This window comes from Aspergillus fumigatus, chromosome 1, assembly GCF_000002655.1.
Source record: "Aspergillus fumigatus Af293 chromosome 1, whole genome shotgun sequence".
NCBI classification, from domain to species: domain Eukaryota; kingdom Fungi; phylum Ascomycota; class Eurotiomycetes; order Eurotiales; family Aspergillaceae; genus Aspergillus; species Aspergillus fumigatus.
In genome coordinates this window covers 4,520,807-4,545,296 of record NC_007194.1, presented here as the reverse complement: position 1 = coordinate 4,545,296, position 24,490 = coordinate 4,520,807, and the positions used below count along the sequence as shown (strand labels likewise).

Sequence of the window (24,490 nt, the reverse complement as noted above, 5' to 3'; positions counted from 1 at the left end):
ATCTCTGATCACGGAAAATACAGCATGCAATCTTAAAAATACGTCGTAATGTGAAGTATATACACATTGTCTAAACCAAGAAGCGGAAACCTCTGGAACTGGCCTGTCCAGGAACACTGCCATCATTGAGGGCCTCACCCCGGTCAAGCTTCTTGTTCAGCCGGACAAGGATGATTCGGAGAAGAGTGGCAGAGAGAATAGCAATGAATGCAGTAACGCAGTTGACACTCATGGCGGTGACTATAAAGCGGTCAGAAAGCAATGATCATCAAATGATAGAGAAGTATTGGGACGTACTGAAGCGAGGCGCATCATGGTCAGGGTACATATAACTGGCGTAGATACTGCTGGCATTGCTGACCATGTTGATGGCAGCCAGTGCGGCGGCACGCTTGGATGCAGGACGAGGAAGGGTGCTCGAGATCCAGCCTAGGGCCACAACGTAACCAGCGTACAGGGAGGGGACCATCAGCATCATGGAGAGGTAGCGGGGAGCCACACCGGTGGTGGTCGCGGCGATGATGAATGCGGCCACCGAGATGTACAGAGGAGCTGTGATATGGAAGTATTTCTCGCCTGTACGGTCCGAGTGCCAGGCATTGAAGAAGGCGCTGATGACCGCCAGGCAGTAAGGTGGAGCAGTCAGGAGGAGGGTCTCGATCCGGCCGTAATTGAGTGTTTCCACAACAGTTGGGAAGAAGTTAGTCACGGAGGCGGAGGAAACGATACACAAGATGTGTAACATCTACATGGTAACGCCGCGGTCAGTCAGTGCCGTTGCGAGTTAGAGGTAAAGAATAGCGACTCACAAGTATCCAGGTTTTCAGGTCGGTAAAGGCGAGTTTCGCGCCATGAAGGAGTGACTGTTGTTCGGAATCAACCCAGTCGTCTTCGCCGATGTCTTCCTCGAGACGCCATGTAGCGAGTTGCTTTTCCTCTTCCGAAAGCCATGTAGTGGTACGAGGGAAGTTGGGCAGGATCCACATGGCAATGAACGCAACCACTATAGTAATGGCTCCCTCAATGATGAAGAGCCACCGCCTAGAGAAGTCAGCAAGACTGCGCAACTACGCTCGATGGTGCAAAAAGAAATAGAGAACCATACCAGGCTCGGAGACCCTTAACATTCTCCATACCATCGGTGATACCAGCAGCAATGAGACCAGAGAAAGCACCGGAGATCAGAGAACCAGAGTAGAGGGCAGCAGTGCGGAAGCCCAGCTCTTTGCGAGTGTACCAGGCACTCAGAAAGTAAAGGCAACCGGGCTACAATACAGTCAGCAAGGGAATCACGGCCATGGTAATCGTTGTTAGAGAGACGTACGAAATAAGCGGCCTCAATGAAACCAAGGAAGAACCGAGTCATAACCAGTCCAGCAAAGTTCTGCGCACCAGCTGTGGCCGTAGAGATGATACCCCAAAGAATCATTGCACAGGGGAGATAGATGGCGGGCTTTCCGAACTTGTTCAACATCAAGTTGGATGGAACTACAACGGTCAGTTTATGGCACAGGCTCAGTCTATTGATGACACTTACTCTGCATCAGCAAATAACCAACAAACAGAATACTGACGGCAGTTTGGTATTGGTTGCTGTTTTTCTTCATGCCCAGGTCCTCTTCAAGACCAGCAAGCCGAGCAGCTGCCTGGAAGACATCAGTGTTTTCGTGCGAGTAACCCGAGAAACGTGACTTACAATGTTGTTCCGATCCAGATAGTTGAGAATGTACATGATAACAAGCATAGGAAGCAGACGAATATCAATCTTGCGAACGAGAGCCCTTTCGGCCTTCTGGCGCTCCTCTGGACTAAGGCCAGCGACATATGCAGGAGCCTCTTTCCTCGGATTGGGTCTGTCGGCGTTGGCCACGACTTCTACATTGTCGACGTAGCTCTTATCGATTCCGTCCTCAGGATCGTAGGAGTTTTTGGGAGACATGATTTTTTTTCGGCTCAAGTATGTGAAGGTAGTAGAACGGAACAAGGGAGAAGAGGGTATCACAACAAGAAAGAGAAGAAAGGACGATATTTCAGAAGAAGGGGAAGAAGAAGAAATGATAACAGCAGGATGAAACGGATCAAAATCAGGATCCCTGCTCCCTTTTGTGGGAGAACCTGGGGCAGCACGCGTGGAGCAAACAAGTTTCCCGAATTTCAACTCTCAATCCCGGGATAACCAACCATACGGGGGCCCGAGTCAATGGGGTCCCCGGATGGCCATTACGGTTGAGACGGTTTTCTACCAATGGGGAAGTCGGAGACGGGGGAGAAGCAGAAGTTGTAGAGCTGGGGAGGAACCGAACAGTAGTACTCCGTAGTGCGGATTGCAAATCAAAACCGAGGAACAGAGCCGTAGGATGATGAGAAATGTCGGTACGTAGCGTTTAGCTCAACCGGATGAAACTGTAGTAGCTGGTTAACACCATAGAATTTGCCATCCTGCGGGGAAGAGTGATGGGGATATGTGGAGTTACAGGGACTGGAGAAGATGTATTGGACCATTTGGACATACTTGGGGACAGGTAGCGTCGTGCAATCAAAGCATGACTGGTTGAGCTCTTTTCCCGACAAGATGATTCCACTTCGCGTGGGGGTTACTGCGTGGGAGACTCGTGGGGGGTCATCGGGTTTAGTGGGCAAAAGGTCTCGAAATTTCAATTTATCACCTGTGTGAAAGACGCAGAAAAATAGGAAGAACAACGGGGAGTAGTTCGCTCATCCGTAGGTAGAATGATGTATCTTTTATTTAAACGCAGATGATGAATTGATGGGATGAACTCCAGAGAGTCAAAGTAAGTGAGAGTGTTGCATGGGGGTGGGACGGACCATTAGGTAAGTCGGCTAACCCGACCAAAGCCATAGCCAAACACCGCACGGGCCGAAAAGACACCAGGGAGATCCCTTACCCTCCTGGGCCACACTTGGTCCTTTCACCTCGTTGACAGGTGACACAACACAGAAGGCATCCGGAAAACTTGTCAACCCTTCGTCAACCTCTGCCGGTTCAACATTTCTCGGTCGCTCGTCGTTCGAGCTTTAAAGAGGATGATTCCGATTTATTTTCGGGAGCTCGGGATTCAGCCAAGCCCTCTTTGCTTCATCCCGTAGCCAAGCATCCTGCCCAGACAAGTAAAGTATTGATGCTCTGATACGACGCAGAGCTCCTTTTGGAAGACACTCCATCATTTGAGAAAATAGATCACCATTTCCGTGCTTCTCCTTCTCAAGTCCTCAATCGGACGCTTGACAAGGGAAATTTCTGTGCCTCCCAACTTGCAGGACACCTGCGGATACCTGCTGTTACTTCACAGTATGGACCTGGAAAGGACATCCTGACCATGGCAACTCCATGCAGCTGAAGTTCAAGCAGTTTCTACCGCTAAAGATCTATTCGCAAGGATGACCTGTTGAGCTCATGTACCCGAGGTGGAAAAAATTCACGGCCAACTGCTTGGTCCCAATGCTTTCTGATGACCAGATCGCCAAATAGACTATACCGCAGCTTTTGCGCCTACGGGATTCTGTCCATCAAACGAATGCTAACCAGAAGGCTTGAACGTCGTGGTCCTGGATCATCTGCCGCGGTCCCAGTAGGGAACTGCCGACGACGACTATCTCTACAAGATGAGCACAGGATGGGTAGTGCCAATTGTACGTGCTCTCACAAAGGCCCTCTTACCATGATCTAAGGCTGAACTTCTTTCTGGAGATAGGTTGAACAGCAATGAACGCCTATCACAAGTCTCATGCGTTGCGGTAACTGTTCAACGTTGCCTGTAAATGTGGAAAATTTTTCGGCCATTTTTCCATAGTTTTTCAAGACGGAGATGGCCAGGCGACGGTAGAGTTCAATCATCTGTTATACCGCTTTGATTGTCCATTGGATTGGGGGTGGTACACTATGGTGTATTTCAACTTCACGCCCTGGTGTTTGAAAATGCCTCTCCACATTTTGCGATGAACTTGGGGTCCCGATCCGAAATGATCTTTTTGTGGCGATCCCCGGTCGCCTTCATCTAAGCGTATGACAAGGCTGTGAGCCCTTTGTATTAATGTCCAGGTGTCTCGTCCTGGGATAGCCATACTCCACCTGGAAAATTTATCCGTTACGGACATGATTGCATTGTATGTGCCGGTTTCTGGTAATCCGACAATAAAGCAGTGGTGATCGTGTGGAAATGTATTGGTGGCTCTAGTACGGGCTGTAGAGTTCGGTATGGCTTGTGGTGTCTGGTTTGTCGCTTTATGCATGTTGTCGAGTACCGAATGTATTCTGTGACTATTTCGGTTAACCGAGCTATCGCCATTCCTTGGAGATTCTCAACTATTCGAGCAGATCCTGAGCCACAAGCTAACGCCAGTTCAAGCCGGTATTCCGATGCCTACCTAGCTTCTTAAAGAAGAAAGCCTTGTCGTCGGAATGCCGATATATTATGTCAGTACTGCCACTGCCATGGTCAACAATAGCACGGAGCGCAGTGTCAAGTGTCTCCCGTTAATCAGTTACCAACCGTTCAGCTTGAGGTGCGTTCCGCGTGGCCGACCTATAGGCTATGCTCAGTCTACAGGATAGAATTTAATGTGGCAATCGGACGCCAGGCAAGCAAGACGACAGGTATGACGTGCTGATGCTCAAATCGGCAGACGTTAAATTCCCAAAGTTCCATTCTGCCTCAGGGTGGTCCTCCCTTCAAATTTAAGCTCTAATCTAACTCAGTGCTATCCCATTAGTATAGTAGTGCATTGGACGACAGTGGAGCACGGTACACAAGAGCATTCATCACCGTCACGTCAATAGAGTCCAGGGATTACCGGACCCTCGAACGCATATCAATGTATAATGTCAAATATCCAAGAGATGGGTAACACGCCCACAATTTGAACGGTAGAGGAGGCATACCTAGACGACAGAATCAGAACACAGCATTTGCGTAGTACATCCATCTAGACAGTTCTTACTGTCCTAATTTTAGAGAGATATATAGGTAGCACAATCAGCGAAACTAATCAGGGGGTTGATGGTCTGACCACGCATAATAGATGAAGCTGCAGAAATCTGTGGTGGCTCGGGGACTTGCTTATCATGAAGAGTTGCTTGATTTCATCGCTGTGAAGAGCTTCAATGCTTACCAGAACTGCCAGGCGTGATTCCGGCTTCGCAAGAAAAACTACGCATGAATAGGGTCGACTGCCAGGAGTGATATACGGCGTAGGCTTGGGGCTCTTACCCACATCCTACCGCAGCGGTGACTGGAAATACGTTAACCACGTCGCACGCTCAAATAGCTTGCTGTACGACAAGTTACTTGTTATTGCCCTCTGGAGCATCGCTCAAATGAATCATATTGAGATCTTGGTACTATCGCCTCGCATGGCGATTAAGGTCCTCTCTTCTTCCGTGTACTCGAAAGGCGGAAAGATTAGAGAAAAGAAAACAAGGACATCATGATGCAGAAAAAACGAGTCAGACACGCCAGATGATTGTAAGAAGAGAAAAAAAAAATGACTTTGCATACCCATACCATCCAACCAGAGTTATTACCGACAAACACTTATGCTCCTAAGAAATAAGAGAAGGAGAGGGGGGGGGGCTGGGAGCGACACGCAAGTGAATGAGATACACACAGGACCAAATGCGAAAATACAGGAACAGAGAATAAAGGGTAGGCTCCCTTCGGACATTCAGTTGGCGAGACATAAGAGGACAACAGCTCCAGGATGCTGTACAACAGACATACCATGAGAGGGGGGAAAGCTCATGCTGAGAGCGAGACTGTAAACGTGGTATTAATCAAAGAAATGATGCTGTCCAACTTTCACGCTTTCAAGAAAGAAAAAAGTCGAAAAGGCAGAACAAGTCCGATGCGAGGTCGACCGTAGACAGAGGGAACTAGACGGGAACAGTAGGCGCAAAGCGTTTCGAGTAGAAAGCAGATCTAGCAGTAGATCATGGACTGAAATCCAGCGTTGTAAATCGATCAATGTCAGATGATCGATGGAAGCTCGATGGATGAGTGTGGCTGTAAATGTCTACCACTCGATCGTCCAATGCAAGGATCTTCGTGCGTCTGAGAAAAGCCGAGCAAGAGAAAAACAGATAAAGTACCTAGAATGTTGTTGTCGCCATAACACCCACAAACGCAGAACAAGGGGATACGCAAGACGGTGAATAATCGAAGACGGAATAGCACAAGTGCGGCACGTTTTGCGAACGCTCGACCATCATGCATAGGTCTAAAGAAGAATGAAACACATGCAGTGCTTGAGGTTTAAAATGCCAGTTGCAAAAAGCCACACCACTCGGAGGTCTAGTTACGATGGCTGATGTGCAATATGAGACGTGCCAGACAATGTCGTCGCGGGCGAGAGCCTCACAAGAAATGAGTGTAGATCTTCGAGGTCTCGTGAACTTCCATTTCCTATGATTGAGCGTTAGAATACAGGTCGGTACAAGTGCTGGAATGGACTTGTCTCTGTGAGGACTAACCATCTTGAAATTGTTGAGTTCTTCTTTGATCTGTTGAGCGAGAAGTGGCGTCAAGCGGTTGCAGGTTGCAATGTCTCCTCGACGATCGTACTCTCCACTGGGCCATGTCTCATGAAACTGAATGCGAGGACTAAAGACAAGAGTCTTTGTCACCACGGGTTGCGGCGTCGCAGGTGAGCTTCGAGCCTCGGGAATTCGCCCATCCGGTAAGAAGTAGTCTTCGCCAGCTATCTTGACGGCCTCGGACCGTCGGTTACCAGCTCGAGACGAATCCTCAGGTGTACTGGGAGCACTGGAATGAGGCGAGTCACTGCCGACCAGTGTCTGTGGACCCTCAGCGGCTCTGTTGGAGCGATTTGTATCTGCGGGTTCCAGATTAGTCTCTGGAACACAAGATCGTCAACAAACTGAAAAGAAACACATATGATACGAGGGCACAACGGCTCTACTCACTCTTGAGGATGCCCTTCCTGACCGCCGCCAGAACCTCTGCCCGTTCCCTGTCACCACCCACAATGCTCTTACGCGATTGGCATTTCTCGGCCCCCACATATTCCTGAGCTGAAGGATTCTGTGTGCTACTTTCCATCTTAGGAAAAACAGTGCCTCCGCGAGGTAGTTCCTGGGGATCTGCGTTGGCAGTCACGCTCTTCCTCTCCGCTTCGACGTTGACCACTGACAATTTGGGTGCCATAGGCTCCACATTTCCGCCATCGTTCGACGAGATGCTCACGATGGACTTGGGACGAAAAAGCCCGACGAGTGACCGAGTGGACCTCTTCATACCCTTACCCATCTTCCGCAGCATTATTGACGCTGATGACGCTGTGGATGACACCGACAGATTGTCTGTAGAGCTATTGAAGAAGCGGCCTTGATGATGCGAGTAAATGCTCTCACCCAACCCACTGGCCTCCTGCTGTTCAGCGATCGCGGCCTGCTCAGGTCCTAACTCTTCTTTCAGTAGTTCTCTTCGGGACTTCTCTGCAGCAATAGTATCTCTCTTCGCTGGGCTATTCTGCGAGGACGCCTTGAGGAGCTCTGAAGCGCTCCCGAAAGAGAAAGCTCTCCTCAACCGAGACTTTCCGGGCCGTTTGACCTCGTTCTTAGTGATGTCAGCCAGTCGTTGCGAAGCAACGGTCTCACTCGGAATGGGCGACTGCTTCTCGTTTGGTGGCTGAGAGCCGGTAGGTATAGGCTCTGCAGAGACTGGTTGCGACAACGGCGAGGGCTTTGTCGATCGCTTGGTGTCGTCCAACTTGCTCGTACTCTTACTTGAGGTTGCAGCCTCCGTCAATCCTGCCTCGCGTACCTTGGTGCATGTCAGCGCAAGAAGAATTTCAGAGAGGGGAGTATATCTTACGGAGGACGTAGATGAGTTAGCTGAGTGATTGCTGCCCGAGACATCTCGATGAGACTGGGCGGATTGCGGTCGATTGTTGGGGTCGAAATAATCGTGCACATTCAGTATCGGTGTCGGAGATGATGGCAGGTGAAGTTGCAGATTAATCAAGCCAGCATTATCAATATTCCCCCAACTCCGACGCCTGTATCGCTTGGCAAGCTCTGCTTGTGGCTTCTCAGGGCGCGCTGTGTCATCCATACTAGAAACTCGAGCGTGTCCCGGTTTGCGGGACGGTTCCTGCAAGGCATTCTTCGACGCAAGTTGATCCTCTCCTGGCAGGCTAGAAGCGGTTACTGTCGACTGGGCTCCCGCTGCGTTATCTGAACGTCTGCTTCCACGCCGATAACGGTCGGGAGACGGTCGAGCAACGGTAGGAGAGGATATGTTCATGAATGACGAAGGAGACGGCAGGTTGGCGGTCGATAAAGGGCGAAGAGGCGGGTCGCTGCGTGACTGTCTCGAAGGGATCGCGGAGTCGTCTTTGGAGCGGTAAGATTGGACGGAAGAGTTGGAGGACGAAGTAGATACAGAACCAGCTGCAGGATGGTGGGAGAAACGAGGGTTGGAGCCAATGGCATGAGGATGGACTGGAGTCCCCTGGGGGACTGAGGGAGCAGAGGAAGTTCGGTTCTCTGGCCTCAAATGGGGCGACCACGACTGACTATTCTGCGTCGTGTTGAAACTGGCATTGGGTAGGCTAGGCGTGCCAGTGAAAGCATAGGGGGCCACAACCTGGTGGCCCGCCCGATAGCCCTGAGATCCGCTCACAGTATTGTACGAGTTCCAGGACATCGTGGAACTGCGAGAATTTTGCTGCTGCGAAGGCTGAGGAGATGGGGCAAAGGAGCCGGAAGAGGATGAAGGGCGAGTCTGAAGCACAGAGACCGTGCTACTTTGTTGTGGAATCGTTTGCACCAACGCAGCCATGATGTTCTCCTCCACCGTTTCTCAGGAGCCTGTCGATTTCGGCGACAACGCTAGGACACGACGAGCCGATGGACGCCAGAATTCGCAGGAATACACGGTGCAAGACACGATTGTGATGTCAAAGACCACTCGAGGGCGTTCAGAGGGAAGGTAGGGAGGACAACAACAGAAGGATTCTGCAACACGTGTATCAGTTTTCTGCTGCACGACGATCGGGATGAGTCTAACGGCGGGCTGATGAAACCAATGGGTTGCCGAAGTCTCACTCTCTTGTACACCCACAAAATCGGCCAGGGTTGCAGTACCTCTGAATTGAAATCGAAATGGATTATATTGATACAAAATTTAAAAGAAGAAAACAACGCTTATGCTGGATGTAGAAACGAAAGGCTCGGACGAGACGAGAAGCGGAAAGGGAAAATCTGGCGACGCGGTGAGACGCAAGGAACACTAGGGTCCAGGGAGGTGGACGTGATCTAAGGCAGTCGAGCCATGTACGATGGAGACAGGGTGGAACAATCAAAGCGAGGCCAAAAACAAAAACAACTGAAGGTTTGAGGAAGGCTGATAAGAGGGGGTCGGGAGAAAGGAGGATCCCTGGAACAGGCACCGTGTCTCCTGAATCGAACAGAGGATTGGCCTAGGTAATCTCGGTAGGAGAAGACGAGAGAGGGCCAGTCAGGGACAAGAAAAGAAGAGGAGATCAAAGGAAGGAGAGGAGGAAGGGAAGAACGAGAGGAGGATTGGGAGGAAGGAAAGGAACAGAAAGGAAGTTAAAGGAGATAATAATAATAATAATGGGGCGGGAGGAGAGAGTTGAGGGAGGATTTGCGGATGGGACGTGCCACTATTACTAGCTTAGGGGGAGCACTCACAATTTACTACTACTACGGAGTACTGACAGGCGGAGACAAGACGAATGGGATTTTCTGAACACTAGGATCACGATGTCGAGGGGAATTCCACGAGGAAGAGGATTTTCGATAATCAAGAAGATGGTACTAAGAATGGGACTTGCTCTTCTGGAAAAAAAAGAAGAAAAAATTCAACGATAGGGATAATGACCGTTCATACTCCGTAGAAAAGGCACCATTATATTCTCGCATGATTGTTATCGCTGCTCCTGCAAGTCATGCCAGAACGAGAACAACCAGAATACTACTTGGAAGTTCAAGATGGCAGACGATGTATGTACAATGTTACTATCGAGGCTATTTTACCATTTTACCAGAATTTGGATACAAATATAGTATATTTTCATTGGGAAATGCAGGTTAATTCTCCTGAATCTCCTCTGTATCAGCCAACCGTGTTCTTTCCGCTGGAACACTTTGCTAAAAAAGGGGAAGAGGTAAGACAGTTATGTTTGGAGCTTTGTATTGATGTACCGAAATGTTGTACATGATCACTTGATACTTCTTTCAAGACTTCGGAAAGAGCCTGGAAACTACTAGATTCACAGGTAGCTGCGGGACTACTGACTCGTACTGTACCTTACCTTACCTGATTTGCCAGGCCTGTCCAGTAACCAATACCTTACCTACTAGGTAGTGCTCAAAGTGGGCCAGCTTAGCCCCTGCGACGCCAACCGCTTCACCCGGTGGAATGAGTGGATATTGAAACGAACGATTGCGACACATGAAGATTAAGACATTGTTTAATATGAAGATCATTCCTCGGATTTCATTGATGACTTAGTTTGATCTCTTCGAGTATATCTCTGTCATTGCATATGACCACTTTCGCAAGTTATAGATAGGAGCTAAGCCCTCCTTCTAACTTACATCGCAGCCAAAGCCTGTGCTCTGTCTGTTGCATACAGACCCTTCTTAGTACAAATGCAGTACAAAAGAAAACAACGTGCTACATGCATAAGGCCACCACTTTCTTTGGGATTATGGATGTACTAGCAGCCCGCTAGTCTCCTTGTGAAATGCGATCGTGCTAGCAAGCTGAACGCCAATTCGCAACCACACAGTCACTAAATCCCTTAGCTGTAATGCTAATTACTTGTATCAACCCTACGTGAGTCTGTGAGAGAATGAAGTCTCGATGATAGGCCCTGGAGATAGTTGCAGAAGTAGCCTTGTCAAGAAAACTAGGCAGATGCTATACAAAGCAGAATGATTGGGAGAGATTCTGTCAAAAGCAGCAGCAGAATCAGTGGAAGGATGCCGAGTCGGTGTGGCAGTACCAAGTATTCCGTATTGTTCTTCAATCATACGCTTGTGACTCCTTTTGTCAGGCTTCCCCAGATTTTGAGCCAACCCATGCCTCAAACCTCTCACGAATCATCGACGGTGCCTGTCTTGCCTTCCGGTATAGGCAATTCATCACGATTTCTGAAATTCAATTCTCATGGGGTGTGACCGAGACTGATGCAATTTTCGCCTGGTACTCCCAGACCTGGGCAGTTTCAATGTCTTGCATCCCTGGGAATTTCCGTGCGCAGTATCCATGGATCCGGATGTCCCGCCAAACCTAATGGTTATCCACATTTACATATTTCTCCTAAGGACTCAATAGCCGACCAGGCAGAGTCAGGGGCTCGCAGGAAAGGCATTTGTAAGTTTGGACAGAGCCAATTTCGTACCATGGTCCATAGCAACGTTCGCACGCTAATCAAATTATTGGCAGGGAGGAGTTGCCAGAGAATGTGCTCAATGATGTCAGTCGTCTTGATACGGACTGGACGGACACTGGAGGTCTCTGTACATAATTCTCCAATCACTACAAAGGTGATATATTGCTGTCGAGTCAAACTACTGATTGTTGACTTAAGCTTGGAAAGTTTGGAGCCCGATGAACATGAATCAGTCGGATAGATCTCGAGTCTCAGGAAGGCTATTGATGAGGCTGAGGGGCTGAGAGCTGACAGCTAGCAGAAGCATAATCCCCCCACTTCGAACTCGTATCACTCTGCATGGGTGGTGCAAGTATGCCAGACCAGATCTGATTTCTGACCTGTTGGGCTGGTATCGTCCTCTCAACCATCAGATTCAGATCCATCCAGTTTCAGATCTGCCGTTCAGCCTGATCCTCAGGACCCTTGGAGTACCAAACCATCTTATCATCAGTCTATTAAGATGCTCGATGGGCAAGTCAGCACGAATAAAATTGATATTAGCAATGTTGAAACTCACCTACATCCACATGCAGATAGCGCCTACCACTAACTACGCGTGTCTTGACTCGATCCACACTGAACCGGGGAACGACAATAATGGCCTTGTGCTTGCTTGGATAATTCCATAACATGTTACTCTGTAATCCATATACAGAGATGCATATATTCTCTGGCTTCTGGAAAAGAAACTTCTGTCTCTTACAATGGACCGTGTGGTCCAGTACGCGGTTGTTGCCAACATGATTCGAACCTTCAATCCCAATTTTTTTTTCTTGACCGTGAATCCATACTCCGGAGTATCTGAGACATCTGATAAGAATAAACCGATGAAAACTTTTATACTATGCTTGACTGGATCATGTTTCAGGCCAAAGCGCCCCTACTCCTGTCTCATAAGTAGATTACCACTCCATATGTTCTGTTACCGAGAACTGATAGTCATAACACAAGCATAGACCAGATGAATAGAATCCAATTATCATCAAAATTGTCTGATTATGATCAACCAGCGCACATCACCCCGATAATCCTTATCTGTAGAGCAAGCTACCCACCGGTAGGTCCGCTAAATTGATACTTGGCAAAAGACCCACGGAATCCCCCCTCCACATACACCATAGTTACAATTATGGCCGCAGATCCACGTAAGGAGTTCCCGCGCGATCGACGAGCGTGTCACGCATTTTTAATCGTGCTTTTGCGAGTAAGTATCCCGTGTGCCGGGCGATCGTGTCAGTCAACGAGTTTCAGAATTGAGCGGTGTCATTCATCCATACTGTATCCAGTATCCACATATGGTGTGCTGTGTTTGATATATCATGATTTGATTCCCACCACTTGGTTGTCGACTGGTAAGTTCTTGAGTGTTGTAGGTAGACTTGGTCTTTAGACGCCACAGAATGATTCACCTTGATTGTTTTTGAAAGCTTAGACTCAGTGTCACAGTCATTGTTTAAATCTATGACATGTCTATCTAGGAGCATTGACACAATGAATATCGAGATCATCACTACCAGTCCTTCCATATTTGTGGGGTAAGTTCAGGCCCAATGGTTAATCATGTACCAGCGCACAGCGCATGCCGCCATGATCAATTCAATTCCCTCGCTCTATAACGTGAATATCCCGGTTCCAAATCCATGCCTTGCTGCAAAGGTTTATACTTGTGACGAGTAGACAGTCATTCGGCAACACTCCGGGTATGAATATCTATATCATTCTTGAGTGAACACAAATGCTCGATCGCGCTTAGGTGGAGAGAGAAGCCTGCCTTCGAGCCCCCTGGCAAGCCATGGATGTAACTAGTCTGCTCGCGATTTACTTCGATGGGGAAGGTATGTGAAATTATCTTGGCACAGTTAATAGCGGGCTGTCATTCGCCTTTTCGTCATTATACAAAACCGAAGGCCATCTAATCACCAGAGACTTTCCAATCTGCGTGGATAATGACGAAGCTAACAGCCACTGAGATTGCAGACATGGAAAATGACTAGAGTCATCTCTCGGGCTGAGTGGATGTAAGTTTGCCCGATGCGGCTATGGCGGTTCAACGCCAGGTCGAGGGTAAAAAAAAAACTACGCCAATGTGGTATAGAGTTACATTCCTAATCACTAGGAAAGAAGACAAAACCACAAAATTAGAGAACAAAAACTCACTATGACAAGAGACATCGATATCATGGTAATTCATACATACATGGTATTCATGTGATACTCTGCTTACACCTGGCTTTTGGCTTGTAAACAAGCAGAATTCATGTTCCTTGCATCATTCCAGATCAGTTCAGGAACGTCAGACACATGATAGGCCGAGGTCGGTGGCAATTGTTAATAAGGTAGCCTTGGGTACCTTGCTTGGAGAGTCTATCAGTCATAGACTAGGTACCTGCTGACGGTAAGCGATACCGTCCATTGGCCTGTACCTTCTCCTCATTCAACCCGGCAAACTCGACAGTCGGAACACTACTAACTTACAGAGAACTATTAGGACATCTACTTAGATACCTGTGGCGATGATTTTGTAGGTCAGTAGTGAGTGCGCAATGACAAACTTTAGAATCTTGCTTAGGAGGGCATCTCAACTATGTGACCAGTGACGAAAAATTGGGTCATAATCCCAGTCAAGTGGGAGCATGGGGTGCAGCACTAGAGTCTTGACTCTTTGAGGGATTTGGCGAGGCGTATAATATCCGGGGAAACAAAGTGTGGAGTACAACAATGACGCTGTCATTACTTAGTTTGCTATGGGCCGAAGGTCTGTTCTTCTCATCAACCAATAATCCATCATACAATCCTTGATCTACCACCTTTCATCAGTGAGTATAGCACTAACAATGTCGCATGATCAGGTAGTGGAAGATTCGAGGCATTCCTAGAGTTGACAGCGTCTATCTGATTCTATCCGAAGTGGATTCATCTAGATCAAAGAACATGCGCCGCAGACTCCGAGCCCCGGCCGAAAGCCAGGTTTCGCGTTCAGGCATCCTGCTGGATTTAAGTAGTCTACTCTAAAAATTTGACAGACATAATCTCTTAAATTCCCAATTTAGTTGACACAATCCAATTTGGATAATATATGCTCCAAAACACTTGTCATGGAAACCTTATATGTACACCTGTCAAGAAGTCAATATGAAACAACCATCGCGATAGACCCCTCGACGCCGAGATAAGATCGACCATGTTTATCTAGGGCGAACAACATCATTTAACCAAATACCATACTGCTTCCGTCCGTCAGATGACCTTTAGAAACATAATAACCAATATCGATAGTATCCAAGCGGTAGATTTCCAGTGCTATGTCCCGCGCTGGCCAGTTAAGATCGTGCTCACTTTTAATGCACATTTCTCCCAACCTCATTAGTGGGGATACCTTTCCTTCTTTGCAATAAATACACCAAAATCAACTGTTCGAGTAGTAGCCCCAAACAACACGGAACTAAGCGACTGATTACTTGGATTCTAGCTTGGTGTTGTCTGCAGGTGGCTGCAATGGGAAAGTCCACCAAGCGGGGTTGCTGCTACCGAGTATTAAAGTATGTATCCTGGTAAATAGTCTGTCATTGCAACTCGCCAGGAGCAACTCGTAGCCTATTGTTTCTGTGGATGGAGAGGGAACTGCAGTCCTGCTGAGAAAGTGACGTTGACGTGCGAAAATCGAGTCATGTCATCAGAAGTATTTTCTGTAGATTAGACCCACAGAATATTCACATGAAGTGGGTTCTCAGGTTGCGAAATGTCTCTGATATATTCGTACTCCGGTACGACATAAGACATGCATAATTCTAAAAATAGAGGGGGGAAACAGTGATGTGGGCATCAAATACATACTCTGGAGAACAACGTCATCAGCAACAGTATTGCACTTTCGAGACGATCGAGTCAATCCTCAAAAGATTGATCCTCTATCTGTATGCTGAGAGTGACATCCATAGCGGTCTACACTGGTCACCCGATATTCGAGTCTAGACTGATTCCTTCAAGGTTCTAGAATGTCCTCCTGTCAGCATCGAAGTGATGTAATAGAGAGACTCGATCTGCTGGTCTGATTTCTAAAAAAGCTAGCATGTGCGTAAGTTTGGCTTGAAGGCGTTCCAACGCTGAAAGCTTGACCTGGACACCCTACCCTGATTGTGCTTGATGTTAGTGGGCGGCACCATCACGAGGGTAGGTGCTTGTATTACCTCTAGGGCCATCTTTACTACATCTGGCCGGGAGGTCACACATCTTTGGTACAGTATGTCTGACAGTGGTGTGGTAACCATGAGATATCTCAATAATGCCCATCGATGTTGCAGGTATAGGGGAAGGCCGTGAGTCTTCTTGTACATATGGATGGCACTGAGCCAAGTAGAATGCTTAAGCAAAAGCATTATAGACAGCATGACCACAACCACACTTCTTCAAGATCTTAGGTGCTGTTATGCAGACTGCTTGAACAATGCATAGGATATCAGTATACTGTTAATCTTTATGCTATATTCAAATCTACTGACTGACACGCTGATATTGTCAGTGTCGAGTGATCAATAAGCAGGAGACAAAGACTTGACATTCACCTCTCAGAACAGATGCTTCATCAATTTCATTGTTGTGGCCTCTGAAGAAAAACAATGCTGGAACCTGAAACAGATGCAGACAAAGCAACATCAACTATAGAGACCAGCATAATAGAGCATGATACACTTCATTCTCTCTTTATCCTCAACAACACATCACTCCCAGTGACCTCCTTGTCTACCAGCTGCCAAAGACCTCACTTTATCTTCCTCATGGCAACCCTCCACAACCATGCAGCGCACAATGATCTCAAGACCACCTCACGATCATCAAAGAGCATACAAATACTACCAGCAAGCGCCCTTCAATTCCCAAGTCCTCATCGGCAGCTCACCATCTCCCCAACGGGTCTCTGCCCAGCAAGATGTGCCACATCTCCATCTTCTGGCACAACTGTAACCACCTCATTCCGATGACCCTCACCTGTCCCTTCCAGGACCTGCCATCCCACACCACAGAACCAACGTCAACTGCCATCCTCGGAGAACCCTGCCCCCTCTGCAGACAAGCATACCCCCCGTGCAAACAAACCCTCACCACCCACCAGGGTCTCTTAACCGCAGAAACACTCGCCTCCATCCTGAACGTCTCCGTCGCGCAACCGGGCTTTCTAGACATGGTAGCCAGGTTCTTTGCCCGCGGCGACCACAAACGGTTCGACCAGCCCGGTCCCGAACGAGCAGCTTATGACCAAAGCGATGGATATCTGGACGCCTTGGCGGAGGAGTCCCGGCGAGCCGTCCAGGCTCTCGACATAGAACTATACCTCGACTTAGACCTGGACGATCTGCGTGACCTGGCCCCAGCCCCAAATCTAGATTCAGATGCGCTCGAAGCGCACGCAGACTCCGACATGTCTACGCCGACGGCGACGGCGATAGCTAGCTGGGATGGGTTGAACTGGGAGGGACGGAATGTGCATCCCTCAGCGGGATTCTACTACTATTCGACTGGCTCCGGCTCTGGCTTGGGGGCGAAGACTGAACCTGAGCAACGGCCTACGCCTACGGTTGCACCTCAGCAGCGGCTGACAGCAGGACGAGCGAGTGATATTGCTGTCTACGACGGCGGTGGTAACGGAAACCGGAACTGGAATGGTGCTCGCAATCAGATGCAGGTCGGGACGGATATAGTGCCATACACGCCTGTCCCTGTCACAATGCCGATGGAACTAGGTCACGGCTCGTCTTGTGCTCTTGTGGGGAGGGGAAGGAATGGGCGAGAGGAGTCGATGGATCCGCGGAAGACGTATGAGATACCGCGAGCCATGCTCGTGAGGCGGATTACGCAGCGGAGGAATGGGAAGAAAAGGCAGGCAATGGTGTCGATTGGGAAGTCGCCGCTGGCGCGCGGAGAACAACAGGGCTGGAGGAACAGGAGAGAGGAGTGATGCTTTGTGCGCGTTGAGCATACTACCGTAGCCGTGCGCGGGCGCATAGGCCAACTTGTTGTTCCCTTTTCTACGGCATAGGGAGGCTATGATACCATTTGTTTTTTGCAAGAGCGGCCTAGGAGTTGAGAATACTCGAGGGTTTAGAATGGCTCAATCAATTCTTTTCTAAAACGTAGCGGTATCGTCAAGGCAAGCATCTACCGTCGTCGGACATCAAGACATAGGATTTTTCGTAACATCAAAGGGCCATGCCCAGTCAATCAAAAACCTAGCTCGTCGTTGCTGTCGTCGAATTCTTCGGAAACTTCCATTCCTTCGCCGTCCTCGTCATCCAGACCCTCAAAGACCATGAACTTTTCGTTCTTCGCGTCTGTCTCCTCGGGGACGATGTTTCCATCCTGGATCTCGCAGTCCTTGAGCACACTCTCGCGGCCGATCTGACTCCGTCGGCCCACAATGCAACCAGTCAGTTGACAGCGTTCGCCAATCACGGCGCCATCCATGATTAGACAGCGTGTCAAGCGGGCACCGCTGGCGATGTGACAGTTAGCGCCAATGACGGATTCCTTGATGACACACTTTTCCTCCACCGTGACATTATCGGCGAGAAGACAGTCGGCCTTGGTGACCGTGCACCGCTGAGCGACGCCGGCCGGGTAGGCGACCTTTTGGCTATGAGCGAAAGGGGACGCCGCTGTGCGGCCAACCTCCTCTATCGACTCGAGTTTGGCAAGACGGAGGGACACGGACAGAAGCAGAGCCGATGTATCCACACGTCTGACCAGTGGTGCAGACGGCAGCGAGGAGTGAACATATGCCAGTAACGGGGGCACCGTGAGCTTGCCTTTGGATGGCTCCGGCGGCGCGGTGCTTAAATCAGTACCGGATCTCTTCACCCGAGACGCGAATTGCACGGCCTCTGAGGGATCGTCTGACAAAGCGTCGCGTGATGTGCCGGCTCCCGCTTTGGTGGTGCTCATCGCTTTGAGATCGATTTCCTCTTCGATATGCTCGCCATCCAGACTGCCACTCTCTGTGGCTTTATGTCCCTCCGGCTCGAAGATTTCGCGCAGTCGCAGCTTCTCCGCTAGACCCTTCTGCCACTCAGCCTTGGCCCACCAACCGACAAGATCCTCTCCGACACTCTCAAACTTTTCGTTCAGCACAGCCATCTCCTTGACCCAGTAAGGAAATACGTAGATGTGGGCGTCGCGGTAGGTCGTCAACATCTTCACCCGAGCGTGCTTCTTCACTAACGAGTGACGGATGAGAAGCGCTTTTTGCTCTTCCATCTGTTCTTTTAGTGTATCCATAGGTATCGAGAGCACTAGCTTTGACAGCCCATACCGGATCGAGACTGGGCCGTCCGAATTATGAGAGACTGCGGGCGCCTCCTCCTGCTCTAACGGTGCGGTAGCCACAAAATCCGTCACCTCACCCTTGACACTCTCTTCCCGTCCCCTAGTCTGATAGTAAACTCCAAGACCACCCCTGCGGCCGCCTTGTTCACCACCCATTCCAATGCTCTTGGGTCCATTGGAGTTCCAGCCGCCGCTGATAGTAGAGCCACCCAGGGCGCTTTGGGTGACCATCCATGCCTCAATGAGGGATTCTCCTGGCAATTCACAAATGAGGTCACAGGGGAGAAGGAGGAAATCGGACTTGATGCATGATTGGACTTCGGGGAGACGCAGCAGCTCCGCGGTACCCGTCGTCAGGGTGAGGCCTGAGGGAGCGAGAACGGAAGGTGAAGGTGCTGGAAGAGATGTGAGGTGAGGATTTTGCGAGAGAGCAGCTTCTAATGGAGCTTGACTGGCGGGGGGTGTGATAAGAGTGATATCTTCACTTGGTTAGAACAGAGTACCGGTGGTCGACATTAGGGCAGGCGCATGTCCGTATCCCCAACATAGATTTGCAATTACTCACTTGTTATGCCCATCCGATAGCACCAATCCAGAGGATACCACACCATAGGACGATTCGCGATGGGTAACAATGCTTTGGGAAATTCTTCAGGATTGGAGGTGAATGTGTTGAGAGAGACGCCAGGTCCGCACAAAATGAGGGCCTGGAAGCCCGTCGGAGGCACAGGAATTGAGTGTGGCATTACGAAATGCTGGCTTTAACGTGCTTGTGACTGATCGAGTCGTTCTGATTGTAGGATTGGTATAGGATGGTGCAATAATCGGAGTGAAAGGATCACCGCGGGGAAGAGGGGAGGATAACTCGTCGTACTATCTTATGCTAAGGTTGACCTCAAGCGCACACAAGCTGGTATAATGTCTGACCATTTAGTGTATCATATATATCGACTCGTTAAACTCGGCGAGGGAGCTGTTTCCGTCCGCCCTCTGACTCAACCTGATATGCATGGGAAGAATATACCCAACTTTTGTTAAACAAAATCCCGCCGTCACGTGCCGATAGCTCTACGCCGATGCAAATCAGCCAAACAGCTTGTGCCCTAAGTAATGATCATGATTTGGTCACGTGCTGATAAGCATGACAAACGAAACACTTCAGTGCAAACATAACTAACTGGGTTAGTTAACAGTTCTCGCATTAGTCAGGTACCTTAGGTAAGGTACCCCACGTACTGTAACTAACTGTAATAGTAAACACCGCGGTAACCAGGACATCACCAGCCACATGTTTCTCGGCTCGTCCGAGGCCCCCATCCTTGGGCTCACTCTCTTTCTCCCTGCTTGCTTGTTCCATTAACCAACCACCTTTTTTCCTCTTATGCAACCTTGAGATGTGATCATTATACATCACCGCCATTGATTTGACTTCTATGCGATCGCCATCTATCATTTCTCAGTGCCCCAATGTCTTTCCCATATTCCCAGGATGCTCGTCGGCGGCGGGTTGGAGCTGGTACCGGCTTCAGCTCTTCGGGGCGACGGACCATCATGGGGTATTGGGTGCCACTGGCTTTGACGGTCGGCATCGCAACAATTGGCATAGCTGCGTGGATTTGGAGCGAACGCAGTGATGATGACGATAATAATGACGAAGGCGAATACCCCCTGGACGACTCGAGGGATGACCGGTACCCCCCGCCGGGTGCGGAGGGCACTCCAGCCGGCATTGATGGCGGATATGCCAGGTCGACCGGGGCAGATATTCATGGTGATGATGTTGGTATGATGGCTCGTATGCAGGGTGCTTTGCGGCGCACACCGAGCCCTCAGCAGATCTTCGATGGGGCTAGTAAACGAGTCGCGGCCGGTATGGCTGCGGCGGGCGCATTCATGGGCAGCGCTCTTACATCAATACGGGAAGAGGACCGCGGTGACTTTGAGGATCACTCGCGATGGTCCGAAGAGGTTCGGTCAAGGGCTACTCAGGGAGAAGCTCAAGCTGCCGCAGCAGTTCCGACGATGAGCGGAGCGCTTCCCCCTCGCAGCGCGGTGAGCGCCGCTCCTGCTCTCGACAAAAAGAAGAAGACGGTAGCGATTGTGGTCTCCTCAGAGTTGGCAAGTCAGGACCCTGACGACTTCACTGAGCACGCGGTAGGTCCTTGTTGGTTGGATGGCATGGATTATACTGACAAACTATAAACAGTCTATTCTTTCTCACCTCCCCGAACATGTCGACTCTGAGACCGCAAAGATCTTCGTTCTTATCTATGCGCCAGGCCTGAAGCATGCGCCTAATCAGGGTGGCTCATCCAATCCTACTCTCTCCGTCACCTCGTCCTATTCTAACATCGCTCCTGAGGAGGCCAGATCGCCTGGGGAAACACTCAGTGGCGACCTGTCCACTCTCGAACCTCGCCCAGCTGATGAGCAAGAAGGCGCCTCACCATTTTTCCGCACTTTATACACGCAGGCGCAAGCCATTGTCGACAAGGAGAATACCATCATGCCATTTAGCACTGCGACGGGCTACGTGCACCTTGTGCGTCACCTTTCGCCCGACATTGTCTACGTTCAGGAGTCCTTGACAGGCAAACAAGGCGATGCGGTGCAACACATTTCTGGCTGGGTCAGACAGGTCGTGGTGGTAGTTGGAGACGAAGGCGGCCGAGGCGGCCTAATCGACAGTGAAGACGAATCGGTACTTGCCGAGAAGGGTGAGAAGTGGTGGCAGAAGGAGGGGATGACGGGTATTGGCAAGCGAATCGATGTGGTTGATGTCCATCGCACTGGTGAAGACTGGCGACGGAGAGTGTCTGGCCACGACTGATTTACGCATCACGAAAAGCTGGGAAGTCTCATTCAAATGTTTCTTCTGTGCACTTATCCTCTGTTTGATGATGATTGTGATTGATTCCCCCTTCCTGATGAATTTCTAAATGGCAGTAATCTTAAGTGTGCATATTGAACAATTGTTTTATTTTCACCAAGCCCTACACCTAATCCTTGTAGTCACAGATAGATGTCTCTGATCCTATATCTGAGGAGTGCTTCCACGCAATATGATATCTGGGAAGCGCCGGACTATCCACCTGAAGTCCAGGAACAGCGGCACTCAAGGTCAATGCTCTCAAGATCCAATCCCAACAACCATCACACTGTTCTCCACATATCTACGCGCCAGGGGAAAGAGTTTGAGATTGACTCTACTGTCATTTCAGTTCAGACTGAATCTTCAGGGAACTTCTGAAGGAGAAACTATCATAGGTCAGGGTCCGACAAATGAGAATGATCTGCATCAGCCTGGCGGCTACAGTAGTGCGGCTGCTGATGGCAGGACGTTTCGACGGAAAAGAGGATGGGCACGGACGCAAGTTCGTCAGTGAGTCGGAAGAATCACCATACTGTTTTGTGGAGGGTGATAATGTTTAAATGTGCGCTGATTCCTCAGGTTTCCTCAACGTTGTAGCCTCCTTGGTGGACATTGCGTCGTTCTTTGCTCAATACCTTCGCTCCAAGTCTTCTGGCAAGACTTTTTGCATTTTCACTTATTTATTGCTACTTACTAAAGTGATACATTCTATTATTGTTCCTACCTTTACTTCTTAATTCTCAAAATGGAAGCCGGATTGTCCCATCCAGGCTCAGCCGCAGCATCATACAGCGTCTCCTGCGCCTCGGACCACGAAGAATCAACCTTTCTCAAAAGAAGTCACCATCTCCGATGGGCCCAACTAGCCCTGTCTGTGGTCTGCTTCAGTTCTGCCCTTGCAATCATCGGCTGCCAAGCCGTACCTTTCCAGCACTACCAAAGCACCTCTGGGTATGAAGAAGCGGGACTGGCCCTGTGGCCATTGAACTTTGATCTCCGACCAACAATCGCTATCCTGTCTAGTGGCTGCATCATCGCAATGCTCAATCTCATCTATATCGTCGCGGTCCTCATTCCTTCTGTGAGTCGTCCTGCTAACGTGTAATGCCGAACACGTACTGACATAGCTAGCCCCATTCCCACATCCGGCGTCTCAACATCCTCGCCTCGGGAACGGCAGTCGCAGGCCTCATCTCTGCGGCAGTCGGACTGGCATTCGCGATCTATCTCCCGCAATCCACGTATCCGAGTGGATTTTCACACAATGAGACACTCCGCTCGTGGACATGCAAGTGGAAGGCCATGCGGAGCGTCACCACAAGCGAGAATGCTTCCTTACATGCACCGACGCATTTCGAGCGAGATTGTCGAGAGACAAAGGCTGGATTTGTGCTTCTGGCTCTGTTGATTGGGCTGGAGGTTGTCGGGAGTGCGGTCGGTGTGTTTGGAGTCTGGCTTGAGCGGATTGTGTCCAGGCAGAGGATTTATGGAGTCCAAGTGGAGAAGGAGACCGTTTTGACGAAGGAATCAAACAGAATGTGATATGCTCAAGTTGACTTGGGCGAGTTGTCTGTCGTTCTGCTGTGCAGTACCTTCTTGGGATTTTTTTTTGTTGGTCTGGTAAGCCATGATTGATTGAGGTTGCAATTCCTGCATTATTTACTTTACTTGATTTTATGTTTTTCCTCCTGTTCTCCAAATTTACCGAACAGACAACCGTCATTCAAGAAGCCGACGGCGGGTCGGTTATAATTGTCTAGGACCAGCGCCGCAGACCATCATCCTCGGTTCTCCACATGCTCATTATGATTTATATCACAGTCAACAATGAATCATAAATGCAACAATCCGGTTGCATCATTTGAATTACCAGTTTAGTAGAAGCGAACGCCATCATACACCATGGGCAAGAAAATCGAATGTTACCTTGACTGCGGTTCGATCACGGCCAAGTATCTCTCATCAGCGCTTCTTCAATGCTAACAAACCAAACAGTATCACCCTATAGCTTCTACGCTTTCACGTATCTCCAGCAGAATGCAGACGCACTCGCCTCACTTGGCGTAGAAATCGAGTACGAGGCCTCCCACTCTCAACTCCCTGCAAACACACTCAAATCTCACATGCATGGCTCAGATACATCCCCGTCTTCCTGGGGGGCATCAACGTAGGAAGCGGTACGCTTATTCCAACATTTCCTACTATGTAGTCTTGCAAAGTATTTTGACCACCGAAAGGAAACAAACCCCCCTGGACCCTCCCCGCCAAAGCCGCCTACTCGAGATACGACGGCAAACGCGCCCAAAAGTACTTCGGGCATGACTTTGAAGTACCCGCGTTCTTCCCTATTCTTTCGCTTCTGGTACGGTCTCTCCGCTATTGAAAGGAAGTGAAGAGGGACTAACGCTGTGTCGACAGCCCCAACGAGCACTCACATACATTAAGCGCAAGCAAGCGCACAAACTCGTCCCTGCTTTCCTCGCCTGTTTCGAGACGATGTGGAATGGTCAGTTGGATATTTCCAAGCCGGAGAATCTGTCCAAGGCTTTATCAAAGGCATTCTCAGGCACTGAGGTTGAGGAGATACTGGCTGCAGCAGCGAGTCCTGAGATCAAGCACGAGCTTACTGCGACGACAGAGAGGGTTGTCAAGGAGCTGGGGGCGTTTGGATGCCCGTGGTTCTGGGTGACTAATGGCGAGGGGAAGTCGGAACCGTTCTTTGGGAGTGATCGTTTCCATTTCATGTGGGATTTCTTGGAGTTGCCGCATGAGGATTTGAGATTGAAGGTTGACGAAAAGGCGAAGCTGTAGATCATCGACAGAAGCATTGTCTCTGGCTAGTGGATATAATCTATG

At 49.5% G+C, this 24,490-nt stretch overlaps 7 protein-coding genes across 7 annotated transcripts; 4 read left to right on the top strand and 3 right to left on the bottom strand.

Annotated features, from left to right (window-relative positions):
• Positions 1–70: 70 nt before the first annotated feature.
• Positions 71–2,454, bottom strand: AFUA_1G16690 (putative MFS transporter; the record flags this gene model as incomplete). Its single annotated transcript, XM_747943.2, has 7 exons — positions 1,697–2,454; positions 1,538–1,646; positions 1,325–1,488; positions 1,106–1,266; positions 810–1,041; positions 298–745; positions 71–240 (listed from the first exon to the last, which is right to left on the bottom strand). The coding sequence occupies exons 1-7, from the start codon at positions 1,937–1,939 to the stop codon at positions 71–73; spliced, it is 1,527 nt and encodes a 508-aa protein (XP_753036.1). The 5' UTR covers positions 1,940–2,454.
• A 2,826-nt stretch (positions 2,455–5,280) lies between these two features.
• Positions 5,281–10,184, bottom strand: AFUA_1G16680 (uncharacterized protein). Its single transcript, XM_077804003.1, has 5 exons — positions 9,125–10,184; positions 7,851–8,995; positions 6,941–7,799; positions 6,488–6,870; positions 5,281–6,419 (listed from the first exon to the last, which is right to left on the bottom strand). The coding sequence occupies exons 2-5, from the start codon at positions 8,817–8,819 to the stop codon at positions 6,372–6,374; spliced, it is 2,259 nt and encodes a 752-aa protein (XP_077660171.1). The 5' UTR covers positions 8,820–8,995; positions 9,125–10,184; the 3' UTR covers positions 5,281–6,371.
• Positions 10,185–16,372: 6,188 nt separating this feature from the next.
• AFUA_1G16670 (uncharacterized protein) lies at positions 16,373–17,398 on the top strand (the record flags this gene model as incomplete). The annotated part of the gene is made up of 1 exon (XM_747941.1): positions 16,373–17,398. One exon carries the CDS (start codon positions 16,373–16,375, stop codon positions 17,396–17,398), a length of 1,026 nt encoding a protein of 341 aa, XP_753034.1.
• Positions 17,399–17,516: 118 nt separating this feature from the next.
• On the bottom strand, positions 17,517–19,824 carry AFUA_1G16660 (translation initiation factor eIF2B subunit gamma). Its single transcript, XM_747940.2, has 2 exons — positions 19,328–19,824; positions 17,517–19,241 (listed from the first exon to the last, which is right to left on the bottom strand). The coding sequence occupies exons 1-2, from the start codon at positions 19,506–19,508 to the stop codon at positions 17,662–17,664; spliced, it is 1,761 nt and encodes a 586-aa protein (XP_753033.1). The 5' UTR covers positions 19,509–19,824; the 3' UTR covers positions 17,517–17,661.
• A 248-nt stretch (positions 19,825–20,072) lies between these two features.
• Positions 20,073–21,773, top strand: AFUA_1G16650 (uncharacterized protein). Its single transcript, XM_747939.2, has 2 exons — positions 20,073–20,916; positions 20,969–21,773. The coding sequence occupies exons 1-2, from the start codon at positions 20,230–20,232 to the stop codon at positions 21,590–21,592; spliced, it is 1,311 nt and encodes a 436-aa protein (XP_753032.1). The 5' UTR covers positions 20,073–20,229; the 3' UTR covers positions 21,593–21,773.
• Positions 21,774–22,379: 606 nt separating this feature from the next.
• Positions 22,380–23,176, top strand: AFUA_1G16640 (uncharacterized protein; the record flags this gene model as incomplete). The annotated part of the gene is made up of 2 exons (XM_001481685.1): positions 22,380–22,715; positions 22,766–23,176. The coding sequence occupies 2 exons, from the start codon at positions 22,380–22,382 to the stop codon at positions 23,174–23,176; spliced, it is 747 nt and encodes a 248-aa protein (XP_001481735.1).
• Positions 23,177–23,536: 360 nt separating this feature from the next.
• Positions 23,537–24,445, top strand: AFUA_1G16635 (putative DSBA family oxidoreductase; the record flags this gene model as incomplete). The annotated part of the gene is made up of 5 exons (XM_001481684.1): positions 23,537–23,570; positions 23,630–23,708; positions 23,771–23,811; positions 23,872–23,996; positions 24,053–24,445. The coding sequence occupies 5 exons, from the start codon at positions 23,537–23,539 to the stop codon at positions 24,443–24,445; spliced, it is 672 nt and encodes a 223-aa protein (XP_001481734.1).
• Positions 24,446–24,490: the final 45 nt, after the last annotated feature.

What these genes read in the sequence shown, in the direction of transcription:
- AFUA_1G16680 (XM_077804003.1), bottom strand. Translation starts at nt 8,819, where the DNA reads ATGGCTGCGTTGGTGCAAACGATTCCACAACAAAGTAGCACGGTCTCT. An exon ending in CTAACTCATCTACGTCCTCC is followed by an intron (nt 7,800 to 7,850) that starts GTAAGATATACT and finishes ACATGCACCAAG; the next exon opens with GTACGCGAGGCAGGATTGAC. An exon ending in AACTCAACAATTTCAAGATG is followed by an intron (nt 6,420 to 6,487) that starts GTTAGTCCTCAC and finishes GCTCAATCATAG; the next exon opens with GAAATGGAAGTTCACGAGAC.
- AFUA_1G16660 (XM_747940.2), bottom strand. Translation starts at nt 19,508, where the DNA reads ATGCCACACTCAATTCCTGTGCCTCCGACGGGCTTCCAGGCCCTCATT. An exon ending in CTATCGGATGGGCATAACAA is followed by an intron (nt 19,242 to 19,327) that starts GTGAGTAATTGC and finishes AACCAAGTGAAG; the next exon opens with ATATCACTCTTATCACACCC.
- AFUA_1G16650 (XM_747939.2), top strand. Translation starts at nt 20,230, where the DNA reads ATGTCTTTCCCATATTCCCAGGATGCTCGTCGGCGGCGGGTTGGAGCT. An exon ending in ACGACTTCACTGAGCACGCG is followed by an intron (nt 20,917 to 20,968) that starts GTAGGTCCTTGT and finishes AACTATAAACAG; the next exon opens with TCTATTCTTTCTCACCTCCC.